General features: G+C 50.5%; 1 protein-coding gene across 2 annotated transcripts; it reads right to left on the reverse strand.

Moving 5' to 3' along the window:
* Window positions 1–10,418: 10,418 nt before the first annotated feature.
* On the reverse strand, window positions 10,419–26,895 carry LOC101935439 (L-amino-acid oxidase-like). Of its 2 annotated transcripts, none has more exons than XM_005313065.4 (7): window positions 26,806–26,895; window positions 21,523–21,746; window positions 19,149–19,255; window positions 18,097–18,298; window positions 15,332–15,385; window positions 12,210–12,340; window positions 10,419–11,306 (listed from the first exon to the last, which is right to left on the reverse strand). In XM_005313065.4, the coding sequence occupies exons 1-7, from the start codon at window positions 26,816–26,818 to the stop codon at window positions 10,511–10,513; spliced, it is 1,527 nt and encodes a 508-aa protein (XP_005313122.1). In that variant the 5' UTR covers window positions 26,819–26,895; the 3' UTR covers window positions 10,419–10,510. The 2 variants fall into 2 exon arrangements, with proteins under 2 accessions (XP_005313122.1, XP_065419218.1); XM_065563146.1 differs by lacking the exon at window positions 26,806–26,895 and adding an exon at window positions 24,833–25,084.
* Between the last annotated feature and the right edge of the window lie 392 nt (window positions 26,896–27,287).

Below are 27,287 nucleotides of genomic sequence, written 5' to 3' on the forward strand. Positions count from 1 at the left end.
CTTTTCCTGCCCCCTCCCGCCCCTCCCCCCCCCCCCCCCGCTCACACCCCTGGTAAAAGCTAGAAGGTAAATGAAAAAGGTGCTACACAAAAGCTGTGGCCCAAGGTTCCAGCACACGGTGAGCAGAGCCCAGCGGGTGCTATAGGCCAGGGGTTCTCAAACGGGGTCACGACCCCTGAGGGGGTCACGAGGTTACTACATGGGGGCGGGGGTTGTGATCTGTCAGCCTCCACCCCAAACCCCGCTTTGCATCCAGCATTTCCAATGGTGTTACATATATTAAAAAGTGGTTTTAATGTATAAGGGGGGGTTGCACTCAGAGGCTTGCTGTGTGAAAGGGCTCACCAGGACAAACGTTTGAGAACCACTGGTACAGGCTACGCTTGTGTCTAACGCTGTAGAGGAGCGGGAGCCAGTGGGAGAGGCCAGAGAGGCGTCTAGGTTGGCAGGGTAACAATCTCTAAGGGTAATTGTCACTGGAGGTTTTTAGGAACAGGTTAGACAGACGCCTGTCAGGGCTGGTCTAGGTTTACTTGGTCCTGCCACAGCGCAAGGGGCTGGACTTGATGAGCTCTCGAGGGCCTGTCCAGCCCGACATTGCTGGGACTCTGTTCTCAGCAGCCGCGTTGTGAATGAAGTGGAGAAGGGGTGAGCTCTGTTCTCTGTGTGTGAGAGCGGGGGGATGGAGGGAGCGGGGACAGTGGGGGAGGGAGCGAGAATTGCTTCTCTTTGGGATGTTAAAGTGAATGTAGAGAAAACTGACATCAATATGAGAGATGCTTTATGCTGCCAGAGTAAACATGTATATTTAGTACCCAGACCAGTGTGTGCACTGAAACCAAACCCCCATCAAAGAAAACGCTCCCCAGCACGTCCTGTTCTGTTCTCCGGGGCCGGGATGGGAGAGGGAATGAATCCCGTGTCACTGACAGGTGCGCATGTCATGTAGCAATGAGGAGAGGAGAAGAATAGAATTTATATGGTAACATCTGGAGATTTGTTGGGAACAGAGCCCCTTTGCCCTGGCGTTTTACAGACAGAGTTAAGTCCCTTCCCCAAGGAGCTTGTAGTCTGAATAGACACAAAACAGACCAGGAGCTGGGGCCGTGGCTAGAACATGCAAGTGAAAATAGTGAAGAATGGAATAGCTTTCTAGTGATGTGGTTGGTTGTGATTGGCTGCAATCTCATATGTGCCTGTTACTTACCTAGCTAAGTTTAATACTGCAGCTGCTGTCTGGTTTGTTTTTACCCCTAACAGTTTAGTTTCATTCTACTTATAGGATACGAAAGTTCCCCAGTTAATTCGGTGTGACAGGCCCGGCTCTGTGTTTAATCACAATCCGAGAGCCGGGGGCATAAATTTAGGGCTACGCTCGCCCCTCAATGCACAGTGAGGTTCCGGCTAGCATCAGTGGCAGTCTGCAAGGCGATGAAGGGGAAAATCTGTTCTTAGCAGAATAGCAGAATTCTGAGTTATAATTTCTGTGGTTGCCTGTTCGGCCTCACTCACTCGTGTGTGGGAGCCAGGCAGTTTATCCCCCCCACCACCCATGAGACAAGAGAAGGAAGAGAGTGAAAGTCTCGCTGGGGATGGTGGGAGTTTGACGTATGAGCGGACACCTGCCCGACTCCTTTCCCAAGCCAAGGTCAAGCAACCAGTCGGGAGGGGAGCGGAGGGAGGTGTGTGTGTGTGGAGGCATAAGAAAGGCTAAAAGCCAAAGAAACAGTGACCCTGCCTGGCCGATACGCACCCTCACTCCTTGCCCCATACAAAAAGAAGTGGTACTGAAGCCCCCAGACTCCCGATCCTCCAGAACAGAACATGGCCATAAATTGTAAGGGGTGGGGCCGGGGGCAGGCACGACAGGTCTGATTAAGCCTGATAGGAAAGAGGAGGGGGGATGGGAAAAGTTGTGCTGGTGTGCAGAGCTGTGATTGTGGTTGCTTGGTAACTGGAAAGTCGTGCCTGCACCAAGGACTGTGGCCTTCTGCTTTGGGCCTGCGTGACAGGAACTGAGGGAGGGGGAGGGGAAGCCCTGCCAGGGGGAAGTTTGGGGGTGGTTGCAGGAAGTCCTGCAATGGGGAAGTAGAGGAAGGTGACATCAGACAGCCTGTGGGGTGGGGGAAGGGCAGGATATGAGGAGATCCAGGAAGCACCTGGTGGGTGCAATGAGGCCAGTCAGCACATGCTACAAAGTGCCCCCCCCGCCCCCCCCTTAGTAATGTAACACTCCAGGCCCTGAGGGGTTTGTGGTCCCAGCCAGCTCGAGGTGCGGCACTCGACTGAGCCCAGCGATCCACGCTGCCGAACCCGCGGGTGATTTCACGGGCAGCACAGAGACGGGCAGAGCAGAGCGTTTGTGCCCGACGACTTGCGCTAACGACGTCCCCACTGCAGTACTAGCTCTGGCATCAGCAGTGCTCGAGCTACGGGTCCCCCCAGCCCCAGCGGGGCGGCTGGCTCGTGGTTACGGCACCGCTTCGCTTCACTCGGGCTAGAGGTTTGTAGGTGTGCATGGGAGCTGGCTCAGGGCAACGCTCGAGAGGCCCGTCCAGCTCACCCTGCGGCAAAGACAAGTGCCCAGAAGCAGAAGAAAAGATACCACAGCCTGGAGAGTTTTATGGCTAGTAACAAATGTTGCTATTTAGTACACGGGTGTGTGTGTGTGTGTTAACAACACAACCCTGCCCAAACAAAACACTCCAGGGCACTGGCAATTCACCCCCTGGGCAGAGGGCAAGAGAGAATAAACCACCCGTGACAGATGTTCATCTCCGAGCCTGGTGTGACATTGTGCAGTCTATATGGCTTTATAAAAACATAAGTGAATATAATGTAACTGGGATATGCTTCATGCAAAAGGTCTCTTGTAAGGTATCATTACAAAGCTCATAATCTACTGAGTGTGATCATCCGATTTGTAGAAATGTATCACTCTTGTATCTCAAACTAGAAATATAAAACATAACTCTGAGGGCCTATTGTAATTATGTAAAGTGTGGGCCCTTAAGGATGGTTTGGAATCTTGATGACTCCCATTAACAAGGACCATTGTCTGTAGATGGCTGTGTTTACGTGTTAGTCTCCCTGTATATGTGTGTGCTGGCAAGTGAGTAATGAAGTCTTGCAGTGACATGTGATCATGTCACCTGAACTGGAATCCATCTTTAACCTGGTGCTTTTCCAGTGAGGGGGGGGTGGAAACCCAGAGGGACAAAGGGTTCCCGCCTTATGCAAAAGATATATAAAGGGGTGGAAGAGAATAAGACGGGAGAAGAGCCATCATGAAGAATCCCCTAGCAATCACCTGAGCTGCAACAAGAGCTGTACCAGGGGAAAGAATTGTGCCCAGGCCTGGAAGGTGTCCAGTCTGAGAAAAAACTTACTGAAGCATCTCTGAGGGTGAGATTATCTCTATTCAGTTTGATTAGACATAGATTTGTGCATTTTATTTTATTTTGCTTGTGACTTACTTTGTTCTGTCTGTTACTACTTGGAACCACTTAAATCCTACTGTCTGTATTTAATAAAATCACTTTTTATTTAGTAATTTACTCAGAGTATGTATTAATACCTGGGGGAGCAAACAACTGTGCATATCTCTCTATCAGTGTTATAGAGGGCGAACAATTTGAGTTTGCCCTGTATAAGCTTTATGTAGGGTAAAACGGATTTATTTGGGTTTAGACCCCATTGGGAGTTGGGCATCTGAGTGCTAAAGACAAGCACTCTTCCGTGAGCTGTTTTCAGGTAAACTTGCAGCTTTGGGGCAAGTGATTCAGACTCTGGGTCTGTGTTGGAGCAGACGGGAGTGTCTGGCTCAGCAAGACAGGGTGCTGGAGTCCTGAGCTGGCAGGGAAAACAGGAGCAGGGGTAGTCTTTGCACATCGGGTGGCAGCTCCCAGGGGGGTTTCTATGATCCAACCGGTCACACCTGGGTCTACACCAGGGGTGGGCAAACTTTTTTGGCCGAGGGCCACATTGGGGTGGGGAAATGGTATGCAGGGCCGGGGCAGGGGTGCATGAGGGAGTGTGGGGTGTGGGAGGGGGTGCGGAGTGCAGGAAGGGGCTCTGGGCAGGGGTGCATGAGGGAGTGTGGGGTGTGGGAGGGGGTGCGGAGTGCAGGAAGGGGCTCGGGGCAGGGGTGCATGAGGGAGTGTGGGGTGTGGGAGGGGGTGCGGAGTGCAGGAAGGGGCTCGGGGCAGGGGTGCATGAGGGAGTGTGGGAGGGGGTGCGGAGTGCAGGAAGGGGCTCAGGGCAGGGGTGCATGAGGGAGTGTGGGGTGTGGGAGGGGGCTCAGGGAAAGGGGTTGGGGTGAAGGGTGCAAGAGGGGGCTCAGGGTGGGGATTGGGGGTGGGGTGCAGGAGGGGTTCGGGCTCCGGGGGGGGGGGGGGCAGCGGCACACACACCGGGGCCAGGGCAGGCTCCCTGCATGCCTGCCCTGGCCCCATGTCACTCCAGGACCATAGCACAAGCCCGAGTCTGTAGTCCTGGGCTCTGAGACTTGCTGCCGTGGGTGTTGTTTTGCAGTGTAGATGTACCCTGGGTTATTACGGAGAGCCTGGAACCGTCAATCCGAAATATTTGTTGGCTGAAAATGGGGTCAGCCCCGGCTCTGGCTGCCGTTCCACCCCGGGTCAGTAAACGCACAGCACGTAACAATGGCTCCAAAGCTAAAAGCCTCCAAGGCCCATCGACGTGAGAGACTCAAGTTCAATTAAAGGTCTCGCTCCACCAATCCACCTGAAAACGTCTGGGCGAAAGGAAACTAGGTCCATGAAGTGGGAGTGAGGTGAAAGTTCTAGTATTTAGGAACTGTGATTGTAACAACAAGGAGTCTGGTGGCACCTTAAAGACTAACAGATTTATTTGGGCACAAGCTTTCGTGAGTAAAAACCTCACTTCTTCGGATGCACTTCTTTCGTGAGGTTTTTACTCACGAAAGCTTATGCCCAAATAAATCTGTTAGTCTTTAAGGTGCCACCAGGGATGGGCAGGGGATAAACACGGAGACAGGAAATTATGGACCCAGAAGCCAGCCTGGGATAGGATTCATTCTGCATGTAAGGTCCAGGAGGCTGCGGGGGAGAGAGAGAGTGTGTGTGTGTGTACACACACGTACTCCGGGTTGCACAGAGACAATACTACATGGCCTGGAGTGGGGACGAGGCTGAGCTAGAGATAGGCAACAATTTTCAATGTGAAACTTTTCGCCAGCCAAAAACTGCAGATGCCAGTCGGGAAAATTCAATCTGAAACGCTTCCGTTTTCAACTCACGAGAGCTTTTTCCTGTAGAAATTTCCTTCTGCTTTATTTCAGTAAAAAAACAACCCCCAAGCCCAGAACTGAAATGAAACGTTTCCTTCAACCCAAAACTATTTCCCCCTCATTTCTCTGGAACAGCCAGTGACCCGACCAATCACTGTCTCACCCAGCTCCAGCTGTGCAGCCCGGCTCCTGCACGGCCCAGGGGAGAATCCAGGCTGGGGTGCCCCTCCGCGTGCGAATCAGCGGGATCCCAGGGGGACGCGACCCAGGCTGTCTCTTCGGAGCAGTCCAACGCTCCCTCTGTGTTACGCCCTGGCAGCGAATTTCCGTTCTGGGTAAAGCTTCCCAGCAAAGCCTGCAGACCGTGTCCTGGCGCTACGGGAGTGATCCAAACACAGCTGCAATAATCCAGCGCCTTTCGCTAGCCCCTCCCACTGGAGGATCTCAAAGCGCGTCATGAGCCTCACACCCGTGAGGAAGAGGAGAATGAATGAGTCCAGCCAGACCCCACTTCACTGCAAAGAGGCCGCGCTGACAGGATGAGATCGGCAGGTGCACAAGGAATCCAAACTCCTAAGGGCTCTGTCAGGGGGTACCAGCCAGGGTGGGGGTCACGTGTTCTGTCTGGAGTTTGATCTCCTGGGTCTGGGTCACCATTAGTGTCTGTTCCTGCTGCGATGGCGGGTGACTCTGCAGCAGGATAAGCTCTGCTGTCTCCTCCCATGTAAGGTGTGATTCTTTCTCATCCCTCAATCCCCCGATAGCCAATCCCCAGCTGATCCTAACCACTAGACCCCACTCCACTCCCAGAGCCGGGGAGAGAACCCAGGAGTCCTGGCTCCCAGCCCTCCCTGCTTTAACCACTAGACCCCACTCTCCCCGGAGCTGGGGATGGAATCCAGGAGGCCTGGCTCCCAGTCTCCTCTGCTCTAAACACCACAATATTTAACTCTCTCCAGCAGCAATGTGGTGTTTCCGGGGACACCCTGGGGCTTAGCCCCGGCACCGTCCCATCCCTGTTTCTCACACCGCGCCTGGTCTATCGCAATGATTCCGCACTGCCCCTTACCTGTGCTCCCTCCTCTCCAGCCCACTCACGCCCCATGTGCAGGGCAGGGGCTCCGGCTGCAGCCCCAGCTCCCTTTCTCTCTCCAGCATCGTTTCCCGGTGCGCTCAGAGCCAGCGCTCGAGTCGGGGGAATCCACCCAGCGAAATCCACAGAGCCCCCAGCGGTGGGAGATTGTCCCCTGCCCATCTCTGTGCTCCAGAGACATGGGGGTGAATCTACTCCGCAGGGAACTGCCTGCTGGTGAGACTGTCTCACCTTCTGATCTCTGGGTTGCTGCAGTGGAAAAAGGCTCCCCAAATGCTCCTCCCAGGACTGCCCCGGGGGCGGGGCTGGGTTAGTTTATGCACCAGCAGTGCCAGCTAGTGGCTGGTTACAGGCCTAGCAATTGAATGAGACTTGGCACGACACCCTCCGGTGCCAAAGTGCCAGGAAGGCGGCCAACACCTCCGGTGCCTGTCCCAGTGTGACGTTATGAGTTTAATATAATATCTCAGTGACAGGTGACAGGGCCAGAAAGAGTTAATTAACTCACAGACCAACCTGACCCATGGCCGAACTTTAGAGACTGGTTAGGAAGATCTGTAAATGATTAGAGCTTTGAAATGCAGCCGGCATTGTTAGAGATAGAAGGATAGATGTTTGGGGGGCAGGGACTGTCTTTTTGTTCTGAATTTGTGCAGCACCTAGCACAATAGGGCTTGTAGGCCACTTGCCACCAGAGTAAGTGTGTGGCTGACATGTCGTGTCTAACATGTGGCAGCCAAACACTGCAAGTTTGAGTCCTCTCCCCGGCAGCTTTCTGAGAATGTGTGTTGTGCACAGAGCTGCATTCGGAAAGATTTGCCCCAAGAGCAAAACAAGAGCAAATCTGGTTTCATGCCAACTGGCAATGTATGATTTTTTAAGAAAAATAAAATAAAAAGTTTAAAATGTGATAGAAAGGAGCACTTTTTTTCTCTCAACTCTTTTCAGTTGTTTTTTCCATCTGAAAAAAGTTTTGATTCATGTGGGGATTTCACAACCAACCTGGAACATAAGAATGGTCCCTGTCCTGCCTGGCCCTTGAGCTCCCGGCCAGGGAGGCGAGCTCCTGGCCCCTCCCCTGCTGTTCCCCCTCCCCCACAGCCACGCGGGGAGTGCTCTGACCCACTGCTCCCGCCGGGCTGTGCGGCGTGCGCCCGCCCATCTCCCAGGCTTTCCAATAACTCAGTCCTGCCGCTCTGAGAGGCATGGTAAGGGGGCAGGGCGTGGGAGGGTTGGATAGGGGGTGGGGTCCCGGGGGGCAGTCAGGGGACAGGGAGCAGTTGGATGGGGTGGAGGTTCGGGTTGGGGGCTGGTCAGGGGACATGGAGTGGGGGGGTTGGATAGGGGTGTGATCTCAGGGGGCTGTCAGGAGGTGAGGGTGTGGATAGGGGTCAGGGGATGAGGAGGAAGGGTTGGATAGGGGGCAGGGTCCGGGGGCTGGTCCTGGGAGGGGGTGGTCAGGGGACAAGGAACAGGGGGGGCATTGGATGGGTCGGGGGTCCTGAGGGGGGCAGTCAGGGGGCAGGAACTGGGAGGGGGCAGATAGGGGGCGGGGCCAGGCTGTTTGGGGAGGCACAGCCTTCCCCACCTGACCCTCCATTCCCTTTCACATCCCTGATGTGGCCCTCGGGCCAAAAAGTTTGCCCACCCCTGGTCTAACCCCTTTACTTCTGGTGCAAGCCTCAGTCTATTTTAGCTACACTCATCATTGGCATAGCAGGGGGGGAAATCTCTTAGTCTCTAGTGCAGGGGTGGGCAAACTTTTTGGCCCGTGGGCCACATCAGGGTTGTGAAATGGTATGGCGGCCAGATGGGGAAGGGGATGGAGTGAGCGGGGTGCGGCCTTGGGGAAGGGGCAGGGCATGGGCAGGGCCTCAGGGAAGGGGCGTTGGGTTTTCTGCCCACTGCTGCGCTATAAAGGACGCCTTGACCATGGGATTGGCCTCTGGAGGGAACCGGACCAACCCTGGATGTGGACCAGTGGCACCGAATTCAACAACGGGTGGGTCCCTTTTGCTTCTGTTAACTCCGTAAATGTTGCAGCTCACATTTAAAACAGGATATTGCAGGTGTGGCGGGGCGGGGCTGGCTGAGCCCAAAATAATCCCTTCGCTCCTTGATGCCCAGTGTGGCGTTTGAACACCCCCTCATAGGCAGGCGCGCGCTCTTTTTTGTTCTGGGTTTTTTGAAGGGACTCACACAGTGGGACACCGAGGCATCACAGGCACCAACTTTTGTTGGCGCTGGTGGGTGCTCGCACCCCTGTTAAGATATAGATATTCAGGCCTGTCTGTAAAGGTCTATACTTTAAGAATTTAGGTGTATTCTTATCACTTAGCTAGTTCTAGAGGTATAAAAGAAAGAATCAAAATCACTGTCTGTCTGTGAAAGGGCCTTCTCTCACCGTGACAGTCTGAGGCCTGGTTCTTAGGCCAAGTAAGGCCTTCGGCTAAGCAGCAGAGGCAGCCATAAACTGGGAAATGTATGGTCACATCCTCACATTCCAAACTAGTCCCATGGAAATAAGGTGCTATTGGGCTGTTAGGAATACAATCCTGTCCTGATATTCCTGTCACCTCCAGAGAAAGGGAAGAGCCTAGAAGATGTAAAAGGAAACTTAGTTTGATAGCATCCTGTCTGGCAAGAACTCACTTATCAATAGCTGGGATGTAAAATCCCCATTTCTGTATTGTTCCATCACTGTAGTCTCCACTTCCCTATTGTTTGTATAATCTCTGTCTGGTTGTGTGATTGTTTCTGTCTGCTGTATAATTAATTTTGTTGGGGGTAAACCAATTAAGGTGGTGGGATATAATTGGTTAAATAACCATAAAAAGAAGAACAGGAGTACTTGTGGCACCTTAGAGACTAACAAATTTATTAGAGCATAAGGTTTCGTGGACTACAGCCCACTTCTTCGGATGCATATAGAATGGAATATATATTGAGGAGATATATATATATACACACATACAGAGAGCATAAACAGGTGGGAGTTGTCTTACCAACTCTGAGAGGCCAATTAATTAAGAGAAAAAAAAAACTTTGTTCCATTCTATATGCATCCGAAGAAGTGGGCTGTAGTCCACGAAACCTTATGCTCTAATAAATTTGTTAGTCTCTAAGGTGCCACAAGTACTCCTGTTCTTCTTTTTGCGGATACAGACTAACACGGCTGCTACCCTGAAACCTTAAATAACCATGTTACAATGTGTTAGGATTGGTTAGTTAAATTTCAGGAAAATGATTGGTTAAGGTATAGCTAAGCAGAACTCAAGTTTTACTATATAATCTGCAGTCAATCAGGAAGTGGAGCGGGAGAATGGGAACAGGGACGGGGGGAATTGGGATTATGTTTTGTAAAGGGGGGGAATGGGAACAGGGACACAGGCAAGGCTCTGTGGTGTCAGAGTTGGGAAGGGGGATACTAAGGAAGGAAACTGGAATCATGCTTGCTGGAAGTTCACCCCAAAAAATATCAAATTGTTTGCGCCTTTGGACTTCGGGTATTGTTGCTCTCTGTTCATGCGAGAAGGACCAGGGAAGTGAGAGGGTGAAGGAATAAGCCCCCTAACAACCCCCCCCCCCGCCCCAACTCTGCCCCAGCCCTGCTCCGACTCCACCCCCTCCCTGCCCCATTGGATCCCTCCCAAATCCCTGCCCTGGCCCCGCCCCCCAGCCCCACCCTGACTCTGCCCCTTCCCTGCCCCCTTGGATCCCTCCCCAAATCCCCGCCCTGGCCCCACCTCTTCCCCGAGCGCGTGCGTTCCTCCTCCTCCCCCCTCCCTCCCAGGATTGCACCAATCAGCTGTTTGGCGGCACAAGCTCCGGGAGGCAGGGGAAAGAAGCAGGATGTGGCTGCACACTCAGGGGAGGAGGTGGAGGTGGAGGTGAGCTGGGGGAGGGCAGGGCGGTGCGGAGCAGGGCCACAGGGAGCTGCCGAGCACCCACCAATTTTTCCCTGTGGGTGCTCCAGCCCCAGATCACCCACGGAGTCAGCGCCTATGCGAGGCGCTACCACCCGCACAACCACAACAATAAGGACTCTCAATGATCAGTGGCGCAATTTTTAATTCTCCAATCAGAATCCCTCTGGGTTTGTACCTCCACCAAACTCTCATAAATCTATTACAGTTCATTTTCCTTCAGCTCTTCCTGTTGCCACTGGGTGATGCACTGACAGCGCCATGGATGTTCCTGGCTGCTCTCATGGCAGCTTTCATAGCCGTCTCGATCCAGGCGTGAGGGTGAGCGGTGTATTCTCCTGCGAAATAGACCCTCCCTTCGTTCTGAAACAAAGCTTTGGAGTAGTCGACTAACTGATACGGGGTTAATGAAACATAGGCTCCCATCGCATATTTGTCCAGGCCCCATTTCTTGATCACATGTTTATCACAGACGTTCTGGATATAAGTCTTGGGCAGTTGGTGGATTTCTGCCAGGTCCTCCTGTACCAGATCGACGCACTTTTTATCACTAAGGGGAATGAAGAATTCAGCATCATTATCCCAAGTGTAGGAAGCCAGGATCACCCCCACTCCACTGGTGAAGTTGTGGCCGGGGTAGTAGATGAATCTGGATGGGCGATCAGTGATTGATCTCCCATTATAGATTCCATCCTTCTCCCAAAACTTTTCCCTGCAGGCCAAAAAAATCTTCACAGCCTGTGAGTAGCGGAGGGAGCGCAGGGCATGGGTCTTCTTGGAGGAAAGAGGTGGAAAAAATTTAATGAGCCGTACGGCTTTTGCTGTGGTTGTGACAAGGACGTAGTCGGCCGTCTCTGAGGAGGGGAGCCATGTGAGTGGCCTGCGATAAGACACTCTCACTTTTTCATTGTCGTGTAGTATCTTCACCACTGTGGACTGAAATCGAATATCCCTATGCATAGACTTGTAGAAGGCCTCTGGGAGCTGATCGAATCCCCCCGTGATCTCATCAAATCTGAAAGAAAGGCAGGGGGTGGGAGGAGATGACGGTAGAAGAATGACAGCTTCTGTCAATAGTTCTCTGAGTGAATATCACAAAAATACTAAGCGGCTCTGTAAGACGCTGCTTAGCTGAGGATCTAATCCCTCCTCCCCCAGTGACTACTTCAATTCCGGCTCCTCTTATACAGGCAAGTGCCAGGTCTGCGGTAGTTAAAGTTAAGACCAGCTTTCTGGTTAAAGTTTCACTCTTCTACGTGATCTGAATTCTGCACAATTACTAAGATTGCCTTCGAATTAGGTGTGTCTCCTGGGGGCGGGGTAGGATTAGTAATCCTCATTGGGGGTCATTTGACCAAAGGGTTCCCTTGGTATAACCGAGTGATGCTCTAATATCACCATTACAGGTACTCTTAGAATATCAGGGTTGGAAGGGACCTCAAGAAATCATCTAGTCCAACCCCCCTGCTCAGAGCAGGACTAATCCCCAGACAGATTTTTACCCCAGTTCCTAAATGGCCCCCTCAAGGATTGAACTCACAATCCTGGGTTTAGCAGGTCAATGCTCAAACCACTGAGCTATCCCTCCCCATCAACTCTGTCAGAACTTAATTACTGAATTCCACAGGAACGCTCCCCATTAGAAGCCAGAGATAGACCCTTTCAGTCATGTTCGTCTCATCCCTTGTGGAGGTGCCCCCTGCCTTGTATGGCTAGAGAAATATAGTAATGAACACCTGCCCTCTGTGACACTTCAGACCATCGGTGCCTACTTGAAAGAAGGCAACTGGTCGCACTGATAGATGGACAAGATCCGTCTATCTGCTTATCAACCTCAGTGGATAGATAGACAGATCCTACCATAGATACATGTTCTTCTCCATATAAAGCAAGTAATTAAAGATACTCTTCTTCTTACCCTTCTTTGAATGCAATATCAGCCATGAGAGAGTACAGAAAAGACAGATGGAAACTACCATCCATATTCAGCACGTCACCAATCATGTCAATGGCTCCTCTACTTAATTTTCCTTCTTTAATCAAATATTCCTGGTTGGGGAAGAAAGAAAGGGCAGAAAGTGCATATCACATCCACATTGAAACATGACAGCTGAAGAGATGAACATAGGAATTATTCGGTACCCGTAAGGGTTAGCCAAAGGTCACACCCGTACAGACACAGAGACCCCTTGGCAAACAGTCCCCTGTTCTTTGCAAACATCTCTCAGCTCAGACCTGACAAACTGACTACACCGAACACAGCTTACAAGCTATTTATCTATGAAGAGTAACGTGAGGTATCTGCAGACAGCTCACAACTTGTCAAGATTCATAATCGTGGCGAGATGTATGTATGGGTAATATTTAAGGAGTAAAGTGTTTATACTGAACGTATGCTTGGTGGACTTGGGGTAAAAATTAGTCAGCGGGGTACTGTGTCTAGGTGACAACTCATTCAAACCAGACTGTTCCCCTCCCCCAGTCGGCCAGGACATAGTGCAAAGTTCATTTCCCTACCCTGGCCACATCCCAGAACAAATTAGCAAAAAAGACCATTATAACAGGCAGGAGATCGCCCTGGCTATGAATCAAGGCAAAAGCCTGTTTCGGTATAAATAGAGTGTCAGGGAAGGCATTCTGGATTCATTCGCTGAGAAAACCCCATGAGGCAGTGGTCCCCAAACTGTGGGGCATGCCCCCTCCTAACGGGGCATGGAGGAACATTTGGGAGCATGATGGGGCCCAGGCCAGCCCCCATTGGGGGCAGGGAAGGAGCACCACCCAGCCCCACTCTGCCCCATCTCTGCTCCAGCCCAGCACCAACCCCAGCTGAGGCCCTGGCTTCGGCTTCCGGCCCCCAACCATGGCCCGACCCTGGCCTCGGCCACTGACCGCAGCCCAGCTCCCGGCTGCAGCTCAGCTCCCAACCATGGTCCCAGCTCTGATGGTGGCTCCGCTCCTGGCCCTGATCCCCAGTTCTCAGCCCCTGGTCCTGCTCCCCGCCCTGGCTCCTGAGGGGTGGGGGGGCACGGTGCAGATAGATTACATTATGGGTAAGGGGGAGCATGACATCAAAAGTTTGGGGACCACTGCCTTAAGGAGCAGGGGCCTTTCATGAACATTTTGATGCTGGTTCTGGTGAATCCAACCAACTTCGCAACAGCCTGAGCTCTGCAGGGGAAGCCGACTTGAGTATATTGGAAAGGTAACTATTGAGACAGGGACACCCAGCTTTGTGTTTTATGCTATTATGTTCTAGCCATTTGCGTCTATCACTTTCTCTCGATTCTAGTTAAATACTTCTTCTTTCTCAAACAAACCTTCTTCCGTTCTATTCTAAGTGCTCACCAGGGCTATGTGGTTTACAGGAGTGGTGGTTTAAAGTAAACTGGTAAACTGAGGTACACCGCAGAGGAGCTGGGATTTCTGAGAAGCCAGCGGCAGGGACCGGATATCCCAGGGGAATGAGTCTCAGGGACTGGGGTTCACGTACTGTTAACCGCCCGCAAGGCAAAGCTACGACCGGCACAGCCCAGAGGAGGGAGCTTGAGTGACTGAAAGGCTGGTGGTGTCAGGGAGCGGCCCCGCAGCTACCACAACAAAGACTTCCTCGAGCTGGAGGCCGGGAGAAACAAAGTGACTTAGGCCTTGTCTGCACTACCACGCTCAGTCGGTGCTGTTGCCATGGATGCAGCCGGCGTCGATTTAGAGGGCCTGGTGAAGACGCGATAAGTCGATGGGAGAGCTCAGCACTCCACCTCAATGAGAGGCAGAAGCTACGTTGATGGGAGAGTGTCTCCCGTCAACATAGCGTGGCATAGACGTCGACTTACGTTATGGAACTTAACTAGCGTAACTTAGATCAACTCCCAGTGTTAGTAAGTATAGACATGGCCTTACAGTCCCGGCTGACTGGAACACCATCCCAAACATCAACCACCCTCCTGTGTGATTTGTCAGCTTCCTCATAACCAATCACTGGAGTAAGGCTGATGATCCCATTCAGGACACAATCCCTCATCCCTTTTGAGTCACCGTGTGAAATCCTGACCCCAGTGAAATCAACTTTGTCATTGATTTCAGTGGGGCAGGATTTCATTCAGAGTGTCCATAGCAAGATTGTATTGCCTTTGATTAAACAGCCATGGTCCAGGTCACACCTCCGACAGCGGTGGTTCTCAACCAGGGGTACATGTATCCCCAGGGGAATGCAGAGGTCTCCAAGGGGGGACATCAACGCATGTAGATATTTGCCTCGTTTTACAGCAGGCTACAGAAAAAGCACCAGTGAAATCAGTGCAAACTAAAATTTCCTACGGACAATGACTTGTGTGTACTGCTCTGTGTACTAAACACTGCAACGTAAGTACAATATTTATATTCCAATCGATTCATTTTATAAGCATATGGTAAAAATGAGAGAGGCAGCAATTTCCTAGTAATAATGTGCTGTGACACTTTCGGATTTTTAGGTCTGATTTTGTAAGCAAGTGGTTTTTAGTGGGGTGAAGCTTGGGGTATGCAAGAAAATCAGACTCCTGAAAGGTTGAGAGCAACTGTTGTACAGAGTAAAAATAATGGTGGTGCAGGTACACCGAGGAAGGGTATCGCATTGAAATAACCATGGATGAGGACACATAGCTTCAGAGACCCAGGGTGAGAAGAAGAGATGCCAAGTGGGTTACATAGGAATGGAGGAGGGTCCTGTCTTCACTACACAAACACAGGGCAGATGGGAGCACAGAGACCATTGGCTTTCTACAGCCCGATGTCTTGGGTAGGGAGAGGCAAAGAAGATGTGGATCCGTGACCCTGCCCTCCCCCTTCCACAAAGCAGAACCCGGAGGACCATGCAAGGCCCCATGAGGCAAGTGTGTTTCCTCCACGTAGCCAGGAGGCGAAGGAGGATTCAGATGCAATACCGCCTGCCATGGACTGTGTGAACATGGCACAATCTGTCCCACAAGGAGTTGCATTCGCTGGTGGGAGGAAAGCTTTAGGAAATCAGGCACAAGATACTGGAATGGCATCTTCAATTACCTTGATGGAAAATGAGTCGTATTTCTCTTTCAAAGCTCTGCAGTCTGTTGTCACCTGGAGAGCAACGAAGAAAACAGTCGCTAGTGTCACAGATCGCAGCTCTGCCTTTGCAGATTGGTTATTCTCCCTGTTTGCGATCATGTACTTACGGCTGGTATCCTAGTGCATGTGCCCAAGGAGGCAGGACATGAAACGACTGCTCAGGAGAAAGAGCTGTTAACAAGATCTTTTTAATGGGGACATAGGCACGGACTTCTCCTTTAGCTGGGGGGTGCTCGCCCCCCACCCCGCCCCAGGCCTCGCCCCCACTCCACCCCTTCCACCAAGCCCCTGCCACTGCCCCACCTCTTCCCATCTCTGCCCCACCTCTTTCCGCCCCCTCCCCTGAGTGTACCCCATAGCCAGTCCTCCCCCTCCCTCCAGGAGCCTCCTGCATGCCGCAGAACAACTGTTCAAGGCAGGTGGGAGGCGCTGGTAAGGAGAGGGGGAGTTGATCAACGGGGCCGCCGGTGGGCAGGAGCCACTGGGGAGAGGGGGGAGCTGGCTGCTGGTGCTGTGCTAAGCACCCGCTAATTTTTCTACTTGGGTGCTCCAGCCCCGGAGGGGTAAGTTTTGTTTTCCTTTCCTGCAGTTCTCCAGCTCACTCAACCACTTTCGCTCAGACTTTTTGAACAATAAAATAAATAGTTTAAGGCAATGTCTACAGTAGCACTTTTGTTGGTCAAACTTTTGTCCGTCAGTGGTGTGAAAAAACATCCGTCCTGACCGATAAAAGTTTCACCACCAAAAGCACTGGTGTGGACAGCGCCATGTCAGCGGGAGAGCTCATTGGGGGTGGTTTCATTATGAGAGCTCTCTCCTGCCGGCGTAGAGCAGCTACACAGGAGACCTTACAGCGGCACAGCTCTGCAGCTGTAAGATCCATCTTGTAGACAGAGCCTAAAGCAGGGGGTCTCAAACTGGGGGTCGGGACCCCTCAGGGGGTCGCGAGGTTATTACATGGGGGGGTCACGAGCTGTCAGTCTCCACCTCAAACCCCCCCTTTGCCTCCAGCATTTATAATGGTGTTAAATATATAAAAAAGTGTGTTTAATTTATTGGGGGGGTCACACTCAGAGGCTTGCGATGTGAAAGGGGTCATCAGTAAAAAAGTTTGAGACCCACTGGCCTAAAGGGAAAAAGAGAACCAGATTTTCCAGTGTCTTTAGTTGTTTAAATAGGCAGATAGGCATCTACTGGCATTTTCCAAAGCACCCAAGCGTCGTTAATCCCATTGATCTTTTGGAAATATCACAGGAGGCTAGATTCACAAATGGATATAGACATTGCAGCGCTCCGTTCTCGACACCTCACTTTTAGGTGCCTAGAAAATCACCGGGATTCACACAGTCACATTCTCTACGCAATGAAGGGAGGAAGAAACGTTCAGCACCTAAGCATGGGATCCACAATAGACAGCAGCCTGAGCCAACTACACTGGCCAATGGGAGATGCCAAAGAGAGGGGTGTGTCTAGGGTGACAAGAGGTCCCGATAAAATCGGGACCGTCCCAATATTTAGGTGTTTGTCCCACGTCCCGACTGATCTTTGGTCGGAACGCAATTTGTCCCGATATTTCGCTCCGCCAGCAGCACTTGGCTTTCTTTCACCGGCCCCCGTGTGTCCCCATATTTTCTTCCTCTCATCTGGTCACCCTAGGTGTGTCCTAATCCCTACTCCTCCCAGAGAGGCCTATCTCTGCTTGGGGATCTCAGCTGTGAAGCCTTTCCTGGAGTCAGGAGTTTAAGGCGTGTCTTGAAATCAACAGCGCCAGCCTCATAGCTTTCCCCAGGGGGTTGGGTACTCACCGAGCATGTGGGAAACCTCTGGTGCAAGTCTTCCCTCTGTCTGATAGCAGTGGGGATTTGAACAGGGGTCTGTTCCTCTCAGCTGAGATACCGCGCCCTCTCCGGTGACGCATTCCCCCATGTGTATCTCGCTAGGGCTTCGGGGGCCATTTTCCACGGTTCTCTGTACCATAGTAAGCTGAGCCCCTCGATGATTCCTTCCCAGAAAGGTAGGGTGGGGATTGTGGGAAGGCGTTGGAGGACTATCAGAACTCAAGGGTTTTATCTTGCATCTTCCCTGCACACACTGAGTTGCCAACTAGCTCAAGTGAACACAAATCCTTAGCTCTAACTCATGCCTTCAGCCACAGGCACCGACTCCGTGGGTGCTCCAGACCTGGAGCACCCACAGAAAATATTGGTGGGTGCTTAGCACCCATCTTCAGTCAGCTGCCACCCCCTACACCCCAGCACCTCCGGCCCACTAGCAGGTCCAGCTGATCGTCTCCTCCCTCTCCCTCCCAGTGCCTCCAGCCTGCTGTGGTCAGTTGTTCCACAGCATGCAGGAGGTGCTGGGAGAGGAGGACAAGTGGGGACAGGGCTTGCTTAGGAGAGGGGCTGGAACTGGGTGGGAAGAGGTGCAGAAGAGGTGGGGTGGGGGCGGAGTGGGGGCAGGAAGAGGTGGGCTGGGGGTGGAGCCTGTGGTGGAGCAGGGGTGGGACCTTGGGGGAAGGGGTTGAGCTGGGTTTGAGCACGCCTAGGGAAAGGAGGAAGCCGGCGCCTGTGCCCTCAAGCCATGCCAGCTAGCCTGCGTTGAAAGGACCACTTAAGTTGAGCGAGATGGTTTTGTGTGTGGATGAGACGGGGTTTAGGACCAAAATCTAACTTTGAAGTGAAGACCTACCTACAGTACATGAGTCCATTCCACAACACACATACCTCATCCAGTGTCTGGTTATAAAGTTCACTGGCAGATTTCCCCCTCTCTGCGGGAAGCAGAGGGTATTGCAAGATATCAGGGTTTCGGTTAACATCTCCAGATCTTGCCCTGACGTTGTTAGTCAAATACCAGGCATTGTCATTAGTATTATAGAATGGGTTCAGTTTAAGTCTGAATTTGGTAATAAATTCATGCACAATCCTAAAGAAAAGAGAAGGAGTAAAAAGAGAAAAATTCCAAAATGAGAAAGAATGTTATATGCTCATATATGGTCCCGAGCGTGAATGGCCCAATCCTACCTAGGTAAATGACATTATTTGTCAGAGGGGTAGCCGTGTTAGTCTGGATCTGTAAAAAGCAACAGAGAGTCCTGTGGCACCTTTAAGACTAACAGATGTATTGGAGCATAAGCTTTCGTGGGTGAATGTCCACTTCGTCAGACGCAAATAATGTCTGACGAAGTGGGCATTCACCCACGAAAGCTTATGCTCCAATACATCTGTTAGTCTTAAAGGTGCCACAGGACCCTCTGTTGACATTATTTGTGTGTCATATGACCCCAAATCCATATTTTACCAAATCCACATTCAACCCTGTTTTGCAGTAGATGAAAAATGTGGATAACTATTTCAATAACAATTATAAATATGTTCATAATAAACATTTTAGTTAAATGTGTCATGAAACATCTTGCTAAAACTGAAACAAAAAAATGTACTAAACAATTTACTTTTGAAAAAATGCCATTTGGCATTTTAGCTGGTGGAGTAGATTGTCATAACTCAACCCACTCTGCACTTCCACCCACCCAGTCCCATCCCATCTATGCAGGAAGAGTTACAGCTCCATAGAGATCTCAGTCCATGCACAGAGACGGACTGTTTGATGCAATGCAATTCGTCCACATAACGAAGCAAGGGGAGATTTTAACCTACTCAAATTTAAGCCTTCCATGATTTTTTTTTCTTGGAATTATCATAAAAGTCTTTGAAACGGGGCTTCCACGGTTCTGAACAAGGTTGGAGGGTAAGGAGGGCGAACTGGGTATTACCTATGGTTTTTTGGCAAACGCATGGCGCCCAGCTCCGCATACCAATCTTCTTCTCGATAGGTCAAGATACGTCCTCCCACGCGGTTACTGGCTTCCAGAATCACGACCTAGGGGCAAAGCGCAGGTCATGATTTTCAATCCCTGGCTGGTGCCTAGTAGCTGTAGGTAGGGCTTGATTTCTCCCACATCCTTTCTTTTGTAAATGGCCATCAAAGGAAGAACATTACTGTTTTATCAAGATAATTTCAGATGCTATGTAAGCAAACAGGCCTTGCTTCAGGAAAGCAGGTACACATATAGAATATCAGGGTTGGAAAGGACCTCAGGAGGTTCAAGTCCAACCCCCTGCTCAAAGCAGGACCAATCCCCAGACAGTTTTTTACCCCAGTTTCCTAAATGGCCCCCTCAAGGATTGAACTCACAACTCCGGGTTTAGCAGGCCAATGCCCAAACCACTGAGCTTGCTCAACTTGAATTTCAACTTCATAAGACTTAAGCATAGGCTTAAAGTTAAGCACATTCTCAAGCATGCGTCCAGAATCGCGCTGTGTTCCTGCATTGGGTACTCAAGGAACACATTCCCGTATGGAAGTTTTCATAGTAATAGCGATTTTTCCATTCATTATTAATGCCAGATTTTCAGTGAGGGAGGTTTTAGACCAACAACATCAACTAAGCACTTCAACTATAAATACACAAGCTATGTCTGTTGACTTTTCCAGACTCAGGGGCTGTAGTTCTTGGGTGGCTCTGAGGAGGGGGAGTAGAGGATGTTTAGGCAATCTATAGGGATAATGGGTTTTGGTCTTTCCCATGGCCCAAGACAGTCGCTCTTTCTATAGAAAAACAAAACAAACAAACAAACAAACGAGTGAGAGTGAAAGTTAAAGTTGTTACGGGATCGTTAATATCAGTTTTCACAGGTAGAGAATTTTGTCAGAAATGTGCAAACTGGTCTTTTGGAACATTGACTTAACTAATCACCATTTCCATAAACGGTAGTGATTAGAATTTTTTTAGCTGCAGCATTATTTTTCATACAGCTTTGCTATTTTACTAACAACCTTAACTTCAAGGCAATGAACATGTTGTCTGGAAATAATAGATTTCTTTCTTTCATGATTCACCCAGTTTACTTAAGTTCACACCGTTTTGTTCTTCAGCATTGTTTACTCTATCACGGGGCGGGGGGCAAACTATGGCCTGCGGGCCAGATCCGGCCACTCAGGGCTTTGGATCCGGCCTGTGGGATTGCCCCCCGTGGTGCCACGGGCCCCACACTGCTCTCAGAAGTGGCCCCCGGGAAGGGGTGCAGAGGGCTCCATGCGTTGCCCTTGCCTCCAAGCACCACCCCCCGCAGCTTCCATTGGCCGGGAACCTGGAGGCATGGCAAGGGCAGCGCACGCGGAGCCCTCCGCCCCTCCCCTTCCCCAGGGGCCACAGTGCTTCCTGGAGCGGCCCAGCGTGAGGCCAGGGCAGGCAGGCAGCCTGCCCTGGCCCTGGTGCATGCCGCTGCCCCCCCGGAGCCGCTTTAGGTAAGCAGCGCCGGGCCGGAGCCCAAACCCCTCCTGAACCCCACCCCCCACCCCCTGCCTGCACCTCACACCCCTCTTGCACCCCAACTCCCTGCCCTGAGCCCCCTGCCTGCACCTCACACCCCTCCTGCACCCCAACCCCCTGCCTTGAGCCCCCTGCCTGCACCTCGCACCCCTCTTGCACCCCAACTCCCTGCCCTGAGCCCCCTGCCTGCACCTCACACCCCTCCTGCACCCCAACTCCCTGCCCTAAGCCCCCTGCCTGCACCTAGCACCCTTCCTGCACCCCAACTCCCTACCCTGAGCCCCCTAGTACACCCCGCCCCCAACTCCCTGCCCTAAGCCCCCTGCCTGCACCTAGCACCCTTCCTGCACCCCAACTCCCTACCCTGAGCCCCCTAGTACACCCCGCCCCCAACTCCCTGCCCTGAGCCCCCGATGCACCCCGCACCCCTCCTGCACCCCAACCCCCTGCCCTGAGCCGCCTCCCACAGTGTGCACCCCTCCTGCACCCCTGCCCTGAGCCCCTTCCTGCACTCCGAACCCCTACTGCACCCCAACCCTTTTCCCTGAGCCCCCTCATACACCCCGCACCCTCCTCTGCCCCAATCCCTTGCCCTGAGCCCCTTCCTGCACACCGCTCCCCCTCCCACACCCCGCACTCCCTCCCGCACCCCAACCCCCTGCTCCGGCCCGGCATACAATTTCCCCACCCACATGTGGCCCTCGGCCCAGAAGGTTTGCCCACCCCGGCGCTATCCATAAGGAACGATGAGACCATTTCAGAGGAGCACTGCCTCCCTGGCCTGTCTCGGGCTCCTCTCGGGCATTAGCGTTACCTGGCAACCAGCTTCTTTCAGCAGTTTGGCAGCAGTGAGTCCACTGATTCCTGCCCCGACAATCACCACCTTCTTTGAACGACACGCTTTTCCCAGCCCATTTTTGGCAATATCCACCAGTTCTTCGTAGTCCGAGTCAATAAAGCATTTTTCCCACTCCTTCGGTTTGCGCAGGAGACCCTCCGAGCTCAGGACTGCTACAAGGAGGAAGAGCTGAAGAAATACTAGAACAGAGATGCAAAGAAAACACCCACGTTGAAGCAAACTCACTCTCTCAGACAGCTCAGTATCATCACTGACATGCTACTCCTCATCTCTAGGAAGAGGCTAACAACTGCAAATGCAGAGCTCATTTATATCAACAAACCAGGAATGTTATTACGATCCAATACAATCAACGTATAACCCAGAGAAGGGAAGTCAGTTCTCAAATCCTCTCACAGTTCATGCATTCTTATAACTGTAAAATATAAGAACGGCCATACTGGGTCAGACCAATGGTCCTCTAGCCCAGTATCCTGCCTTCTGTCAGTGGCTGGTACCACACGTGGCCACCACCCAGTCTACCACTGAGGGTCGTGGGCCCCACAGATTGACTTAGAGCTGTGCATACCACAGGGATGTGATGATTTTGGGGGCCAGCCATCACCTGAGGGAATGGTGCAGGAGAAATTCATCTACCGTGGACAATGTGACTGAACAAGGTCTTCAAGATTTAACGTCATGAGGTGAATTGAGGAACCTAACCAGAGTCTCTGCTTTATGCCATTAAAAAAACCTCAGTTCTGCTTTTGCTTTCCACAATTCGAGATAAGCTTTTTGTTTTTCAAAATGGAAAGCTGTGATTCCCTCTCTCCATGACCGCGAAGGAGCTCTGTGTCCTGTGGAGTGTAGTTACGGAAGGATCCCACAAAGAAATACGTGGTGCGTGAGGCCATCACTCCCCTAACCCCTTACAGCTTTAAAATTCAAATCAACGCTCGAAACTCTGTCTGGAAGTTCACAGGTGGCCAGTGCAGCTTTCAAAGCAAGATTATTATGGAAAGCTCCTTCCAAGTGAGCACCCACATTTTCTGCTAGTATCAGTTTCTGACTGGTCTAAACTGAAGGTGACAAAGGCGTGGAGGTCCCACATTTCACAGCAATGGTGACTCTGCTCAGCAAAAGCAGATGAAAGAAGATATTAATCTGGGCTATAACTCCATCCTGAGCATCCGCCAGCCCTCTTGGACCTAACCAAACCCCTATCTTGAGTTTCTAATGGTGTCCAGCCCCACCAGGAGACGAAAGGTCTACATGGAACGATGTTCCCTGCTGCTTTTTTCTCAGCCTTTTGAGTTTCCTTTATCTCCCTTTCCTGCCTGATGACTCTCTTGACTGCTTCAATGCAAATTAAGCAGCGCACACAATCCTCTGTTTGAGACAGAGCTGTTTGCCAACCTCAGTTTGGGACATGAGTTAATAACACCATACAGTGGAATCTTATCACTGCATGACAATGTTGCCACACATGTGTTATCAGAACAATATTAATCATCAGATTATGAGTTTTCGATTGATACCTTACAAAACATACTTGGTACAAAAATGATTACCATAGTGTGGAGGGTGTGGACACAGGGCTACATCCTGTCACAAATCCTGATACTCCTTTTAATAACACAAGAACTAGGGGTCACCAAATGAAATTAATAGGCAGCAAGTTTAAAACAAAAGGAAGTATTTTGTCATATAACACACAGTCAACCTGTGGTCCTCTTTGCCAGAGGATGTTGTGAAGGCCAAAACTATAATAGGGTTCAAAAAAGAACTAGATAAATTCATGGAGGATAGGTCCATTAATGGCTATTAGCCAGGATGGGCAGGGATGGTGTCCTTAGCCTCTGTTTGCCAGAAGCTGGGAATGAACGACAGGGAATGGATCCGTTGATGATGACCTGTTCTGTTCATTCCCTCTGAAGCACCTGGCATTGGCCACTGTCAGGAAGACAGGATACTGGGCTAGATGGACCTTTGGTCTGACCCAGTCTGGCTGTTCTTATGTTCTAAATAACTATCCCATGAAACCAAAAATGGTACAGGGTCACCACAGCCATAAACACCCATGGAATGTATTTTTAATGACAGTGTTGGAACGGTTAGCAAAAATCAAAACCAGGAAGGACTGGGTTAACGCCATCGATACTCTTGACAATTATTACATTCTCCTTACTCTTCAGATGTGCTAGGCTGATATGGCCACCGGGAAGCATGGACTGGAGGATTGCCACCATGCCTATTTTTTTTTTTTTTGCAATGACACTGAAATAGATTTAGTAGCATGATCATGTTATTCCCACAGCACATATTTTCTTTTGTTAAAATGAGTGTGTGTGGGGGGGGAAGGGCATGTACTCCTATCCCTCCTGTTTCTGGCACCAGTGCACCACACCCAATTGTGGCCGTGTGTGACATTGAGGTAACTGTGCTTCAGTTTTCCTCATGTCTTTTATTGGCCTATTTTGTCCGTAGGAGTGACCTGACCATCCATCCATGACACCGTCAAATGCCTGACCCCATCCAGGACCACTGAATCCTTTAGCACAAGGCTTTTTAACCCTTTTTCTTTCTGAGGCCCACCTGACATGCTATAAAACCTCACCAGTCCACCTATGCCACAACAACTGTTTTCCTGCATATAAAAGGCAGGGCCAGAATTAATCATAGACTATCAGGGTTAGAAAAGAACGCATCTAGTCCAACCCCTTGCTCAAAGAAGGACCACTCCCCAGACAGATTTTTGCCCTAGATCCCTAAATGGATTGAACTAACAACGCTGGGTTTAGCACGCTGATACTCAAACCACTGAGCTATCCCTCCCAGGGAAATTGTCTAGGGCCCCCTGCCACAAACAACTAAGTTACCTGGGCTTTGGCTTCAGACCCAAGCAGCTGTGCTTGGGTTTTGGGCCCGAACGGCAGGACTTGGCTTCGGCTTTCTGTCCTGGGCCCCAGTGAATCTAATACCAGTCCTGCTTGGCAGAGCCCTGAAACCTGCCCGTGGTCCCAAACGGGGCTGCGGACCCCCATCGGAGAACTGCTGATTTAACAAGTCCAACAGAACAAAAAAATAACGACATCTTCGGTTTCAGCTGGCCACCCCTCTCCTTTGCAGGCGGGACCCAGCTACCATGCACATCTGTCCTCAGTCTCCGGTGCTTCACTCCACCCCCCATCTTGACCTGGCTCAATTCTCCCCACCTTGCCAGGGTTTTGCTGGAAGGTTGTCGTCCCTCAATGGCTCCTGACAGCCACTCAGGCATCAGGCTCACCTTGGGGGCATCCTGTTTGCTTCTTAGCCCCTTCTATCAGATGCAGAGAGAGGGAACTCACTACATCCTCCCTCCTCGGTCTCCTTCCCCAGCTGACCTCGGTCATGGAACCACAGGGGTCTCCTGGTGGGAGAGGCGTAAGGACGCCCATGTGAGTTGGAAATGGTCACTAGACATTCATTTTTCTTGACTTGTTTTAGCTGTTACAAATCAGCTTCGGATGCTGAAAACCAGAATGTATCCAATCCTCCGTTTTTAATTAAAATGTATTTTTAAAAGAAAATTAAAAGAAAAAAAAGAACTAAGGTCAATTTTCCTAAAAAAAAATTCTTCAAATGACATATTTTGACCAGCTTAGTTAACTAAAGTTAACTTAGTTTTTCAGAAACATGCTTTGAATCAGCTATCGTCAAAGAAAGGACAGACCACGTCCTATTCATGGAGCCCTTCCAACAATAAAAGGACATGACAGCAATCATAGAATCAAAGACTTGTGGGACTGGAAGGGACCTCGAGAGGTCGTCTAGTCCAATCCCCTGCATTCATGGCAGGAACAAGCACCATCTAGACCATCCCTGACAGGTATTTGTCTAACCTGCTCTTAAAAATTCCCAATGATGGAGATTCCACAACCTCCCTGGGCAATTTATTCCAGTGCTTAACCACCCTGACAGTTAGGAAGTTTTTCCTAATGTCTCAGCACTGATGAGGCCACAGCTGGAGTGTGGTGCCTAGTTCTTAGCACCACACTTCGGGAAAGATGTGGACAAATTGGAGAAAGCCCAGAGGAGAACCATAAAAATGATGAAAGGTCTAGAAAACATGACACATAGAATTATAGACTCATAGAACTGGAAGGGATCATCAAGTCCAGTCCCCTGCACTCATGGCAGGACTAGCACCATCTATAACTCCCTGACAGGTGTTTGTCTAACGTGCCCTTAAAAATCTCCAATGATGGAGATTCCACAACCTCCCTAGGCAATTTATTCCAGTGCTTAACCACCCTGACAGTTAGGAAGTTTTTCCTAATGTCCAAACTAAACCTCCTTTGCTGCAATTGAAGCCCATTGCTTCTTGTCAGTTAAGAACAACAATTTTTCTCCCTCCTCCTTGTAACAGCCTTTTATGTACTTGAAAACTGTTATGTCCCCTCTCAGTCTTCTCTTCTCCAGACTAAACAAACCCAATGTTTTCAATCTCCCTTCATAGGTCATGACCTTTAAATGCAGGTTAATTCAGGACTGTGAAATACACCGTACAATTTAACTGTAACAGTTGCAGGTGAAAACAGTCAACCAAGGTGTAATAAATAAATAAATAAATAATAATCATAATAAAATCTTCATTTCTCTTCCACCCACATTTCCAAATGGACATTGGACAAGAAATAAACAGGGCCTCTAACATATACCGTGAGGAAAAACAGCCTGCATTTGGGAGCCCCCTTGTCATGGTAACTCAGGGGTTACCTCAGAACCTCTGCAAGAACTTCAGCAGCATCAGTACTTTGATTTTTGAGTAAATGTATTTAAAATCTCAAAGGCTTTTCTGGTGAATTGAAATAAATATGTCCAGCCCTGACTTACAACACTGGTGTCCCTTCACTCGGTGAACAGATCATTTGTTCTCTTAACATTTTAACTGAATCTAATCACCGAGCCACAGCCGCGGAAAGTTCAGAGCTGCTTCACCTGCATCCCACAGTACAATTGATTTACTGTGTCACTGCGGCCAAGCGCAACCGAAAATACCACACTGGTGGTTGTTTCCTCCTATATTCACACTGAAAGAGGAGTAGACAATTCCGGGAGAAGCTCAATTGAAAATGAGGAAGAAAAAAACAAACAGAGAAAGATTATAAGAGAGAGAGAAAGATGTGAAACACGAAAGCCCATTGCTTCAGTAACATGTGCCCAAAGGAACTGTCTATTCCATCGCACTGAAAAAGCTCAAAGAGAAGTTTCACTCACAGAACCTGTCCATTTCAGATGGCGGGTGGAGTCATCCAGTTACCCTCTTATTTTATACCCACCTTTTATATAGACCTACTGATAAATATCTTAGCAGGAACTGCTGACTCTGTGCCTAGAGAAACTGTCACATGGTCTTATTGGACCTCCTCCTGTGATGTGCTCATAGCCTGCAGGTTACTCTGAGTTAGGTCAGCTCCATCCAGGCACATAGGACCTGGGAACAAAGGAACTGTGGTCTTAGTAGACTCTGGCCCATCTATCTTCTTCCATTCCCTGCTGAATCTGGCAGCCTCCTCTTCTTTCCTGGAAACCACCCCAAAATTCCCTCCATATCCTCATGAGCCCATATCCTCTCTCCTGTTGAAGCTGTTCCCCTGTGGGAAAAAACATTAAGAAGTCATTGGCACAGAGGGACTGGATGCTGGGTCTCCCACGTCAATGCTTCAACCACTAGGCAACGGAGTCATTCTCAGGCTTGT

Source organism: Chrysemys picta, chromosome 12 (genome assembly GCF_011386835.1).
Source record: "Chrysemys picta bellii isolate R12L10 chromosome 12, ASM1138683v2, whole genome shotgun sequence".
Taxonomy (NCBI): Eukaryota; Metazoa; Chordata; order Testudines; family Emydidae; genus Chrysemys; species Chrysemys picta.

Bases quoted from the DNA above. Each gene is read 5' to 3' on its own strand.
- LOC101935439 (XM_065563146.1), bottom strand. From the start codon at position 24,983: ATGGGCGTCCTTACGCCTCTCCCACCAGGAGACCCCTGTGGTTCCATG. The intron at 18,299-19,148 runs GTAATACCCAGT...TCTTTTCTTTAG, and splicing joins CGTTTGCCAAAAAACCATAG to GATTGTGCATGAATTTATTA. The intron at 11,307-12,209 runs GTAAGAAGAAGA...CCTTTCTTTCAG, and splicing joins GATATTGCATTCAAAGAAGG to ATTTGATGAGATCACGGGGG.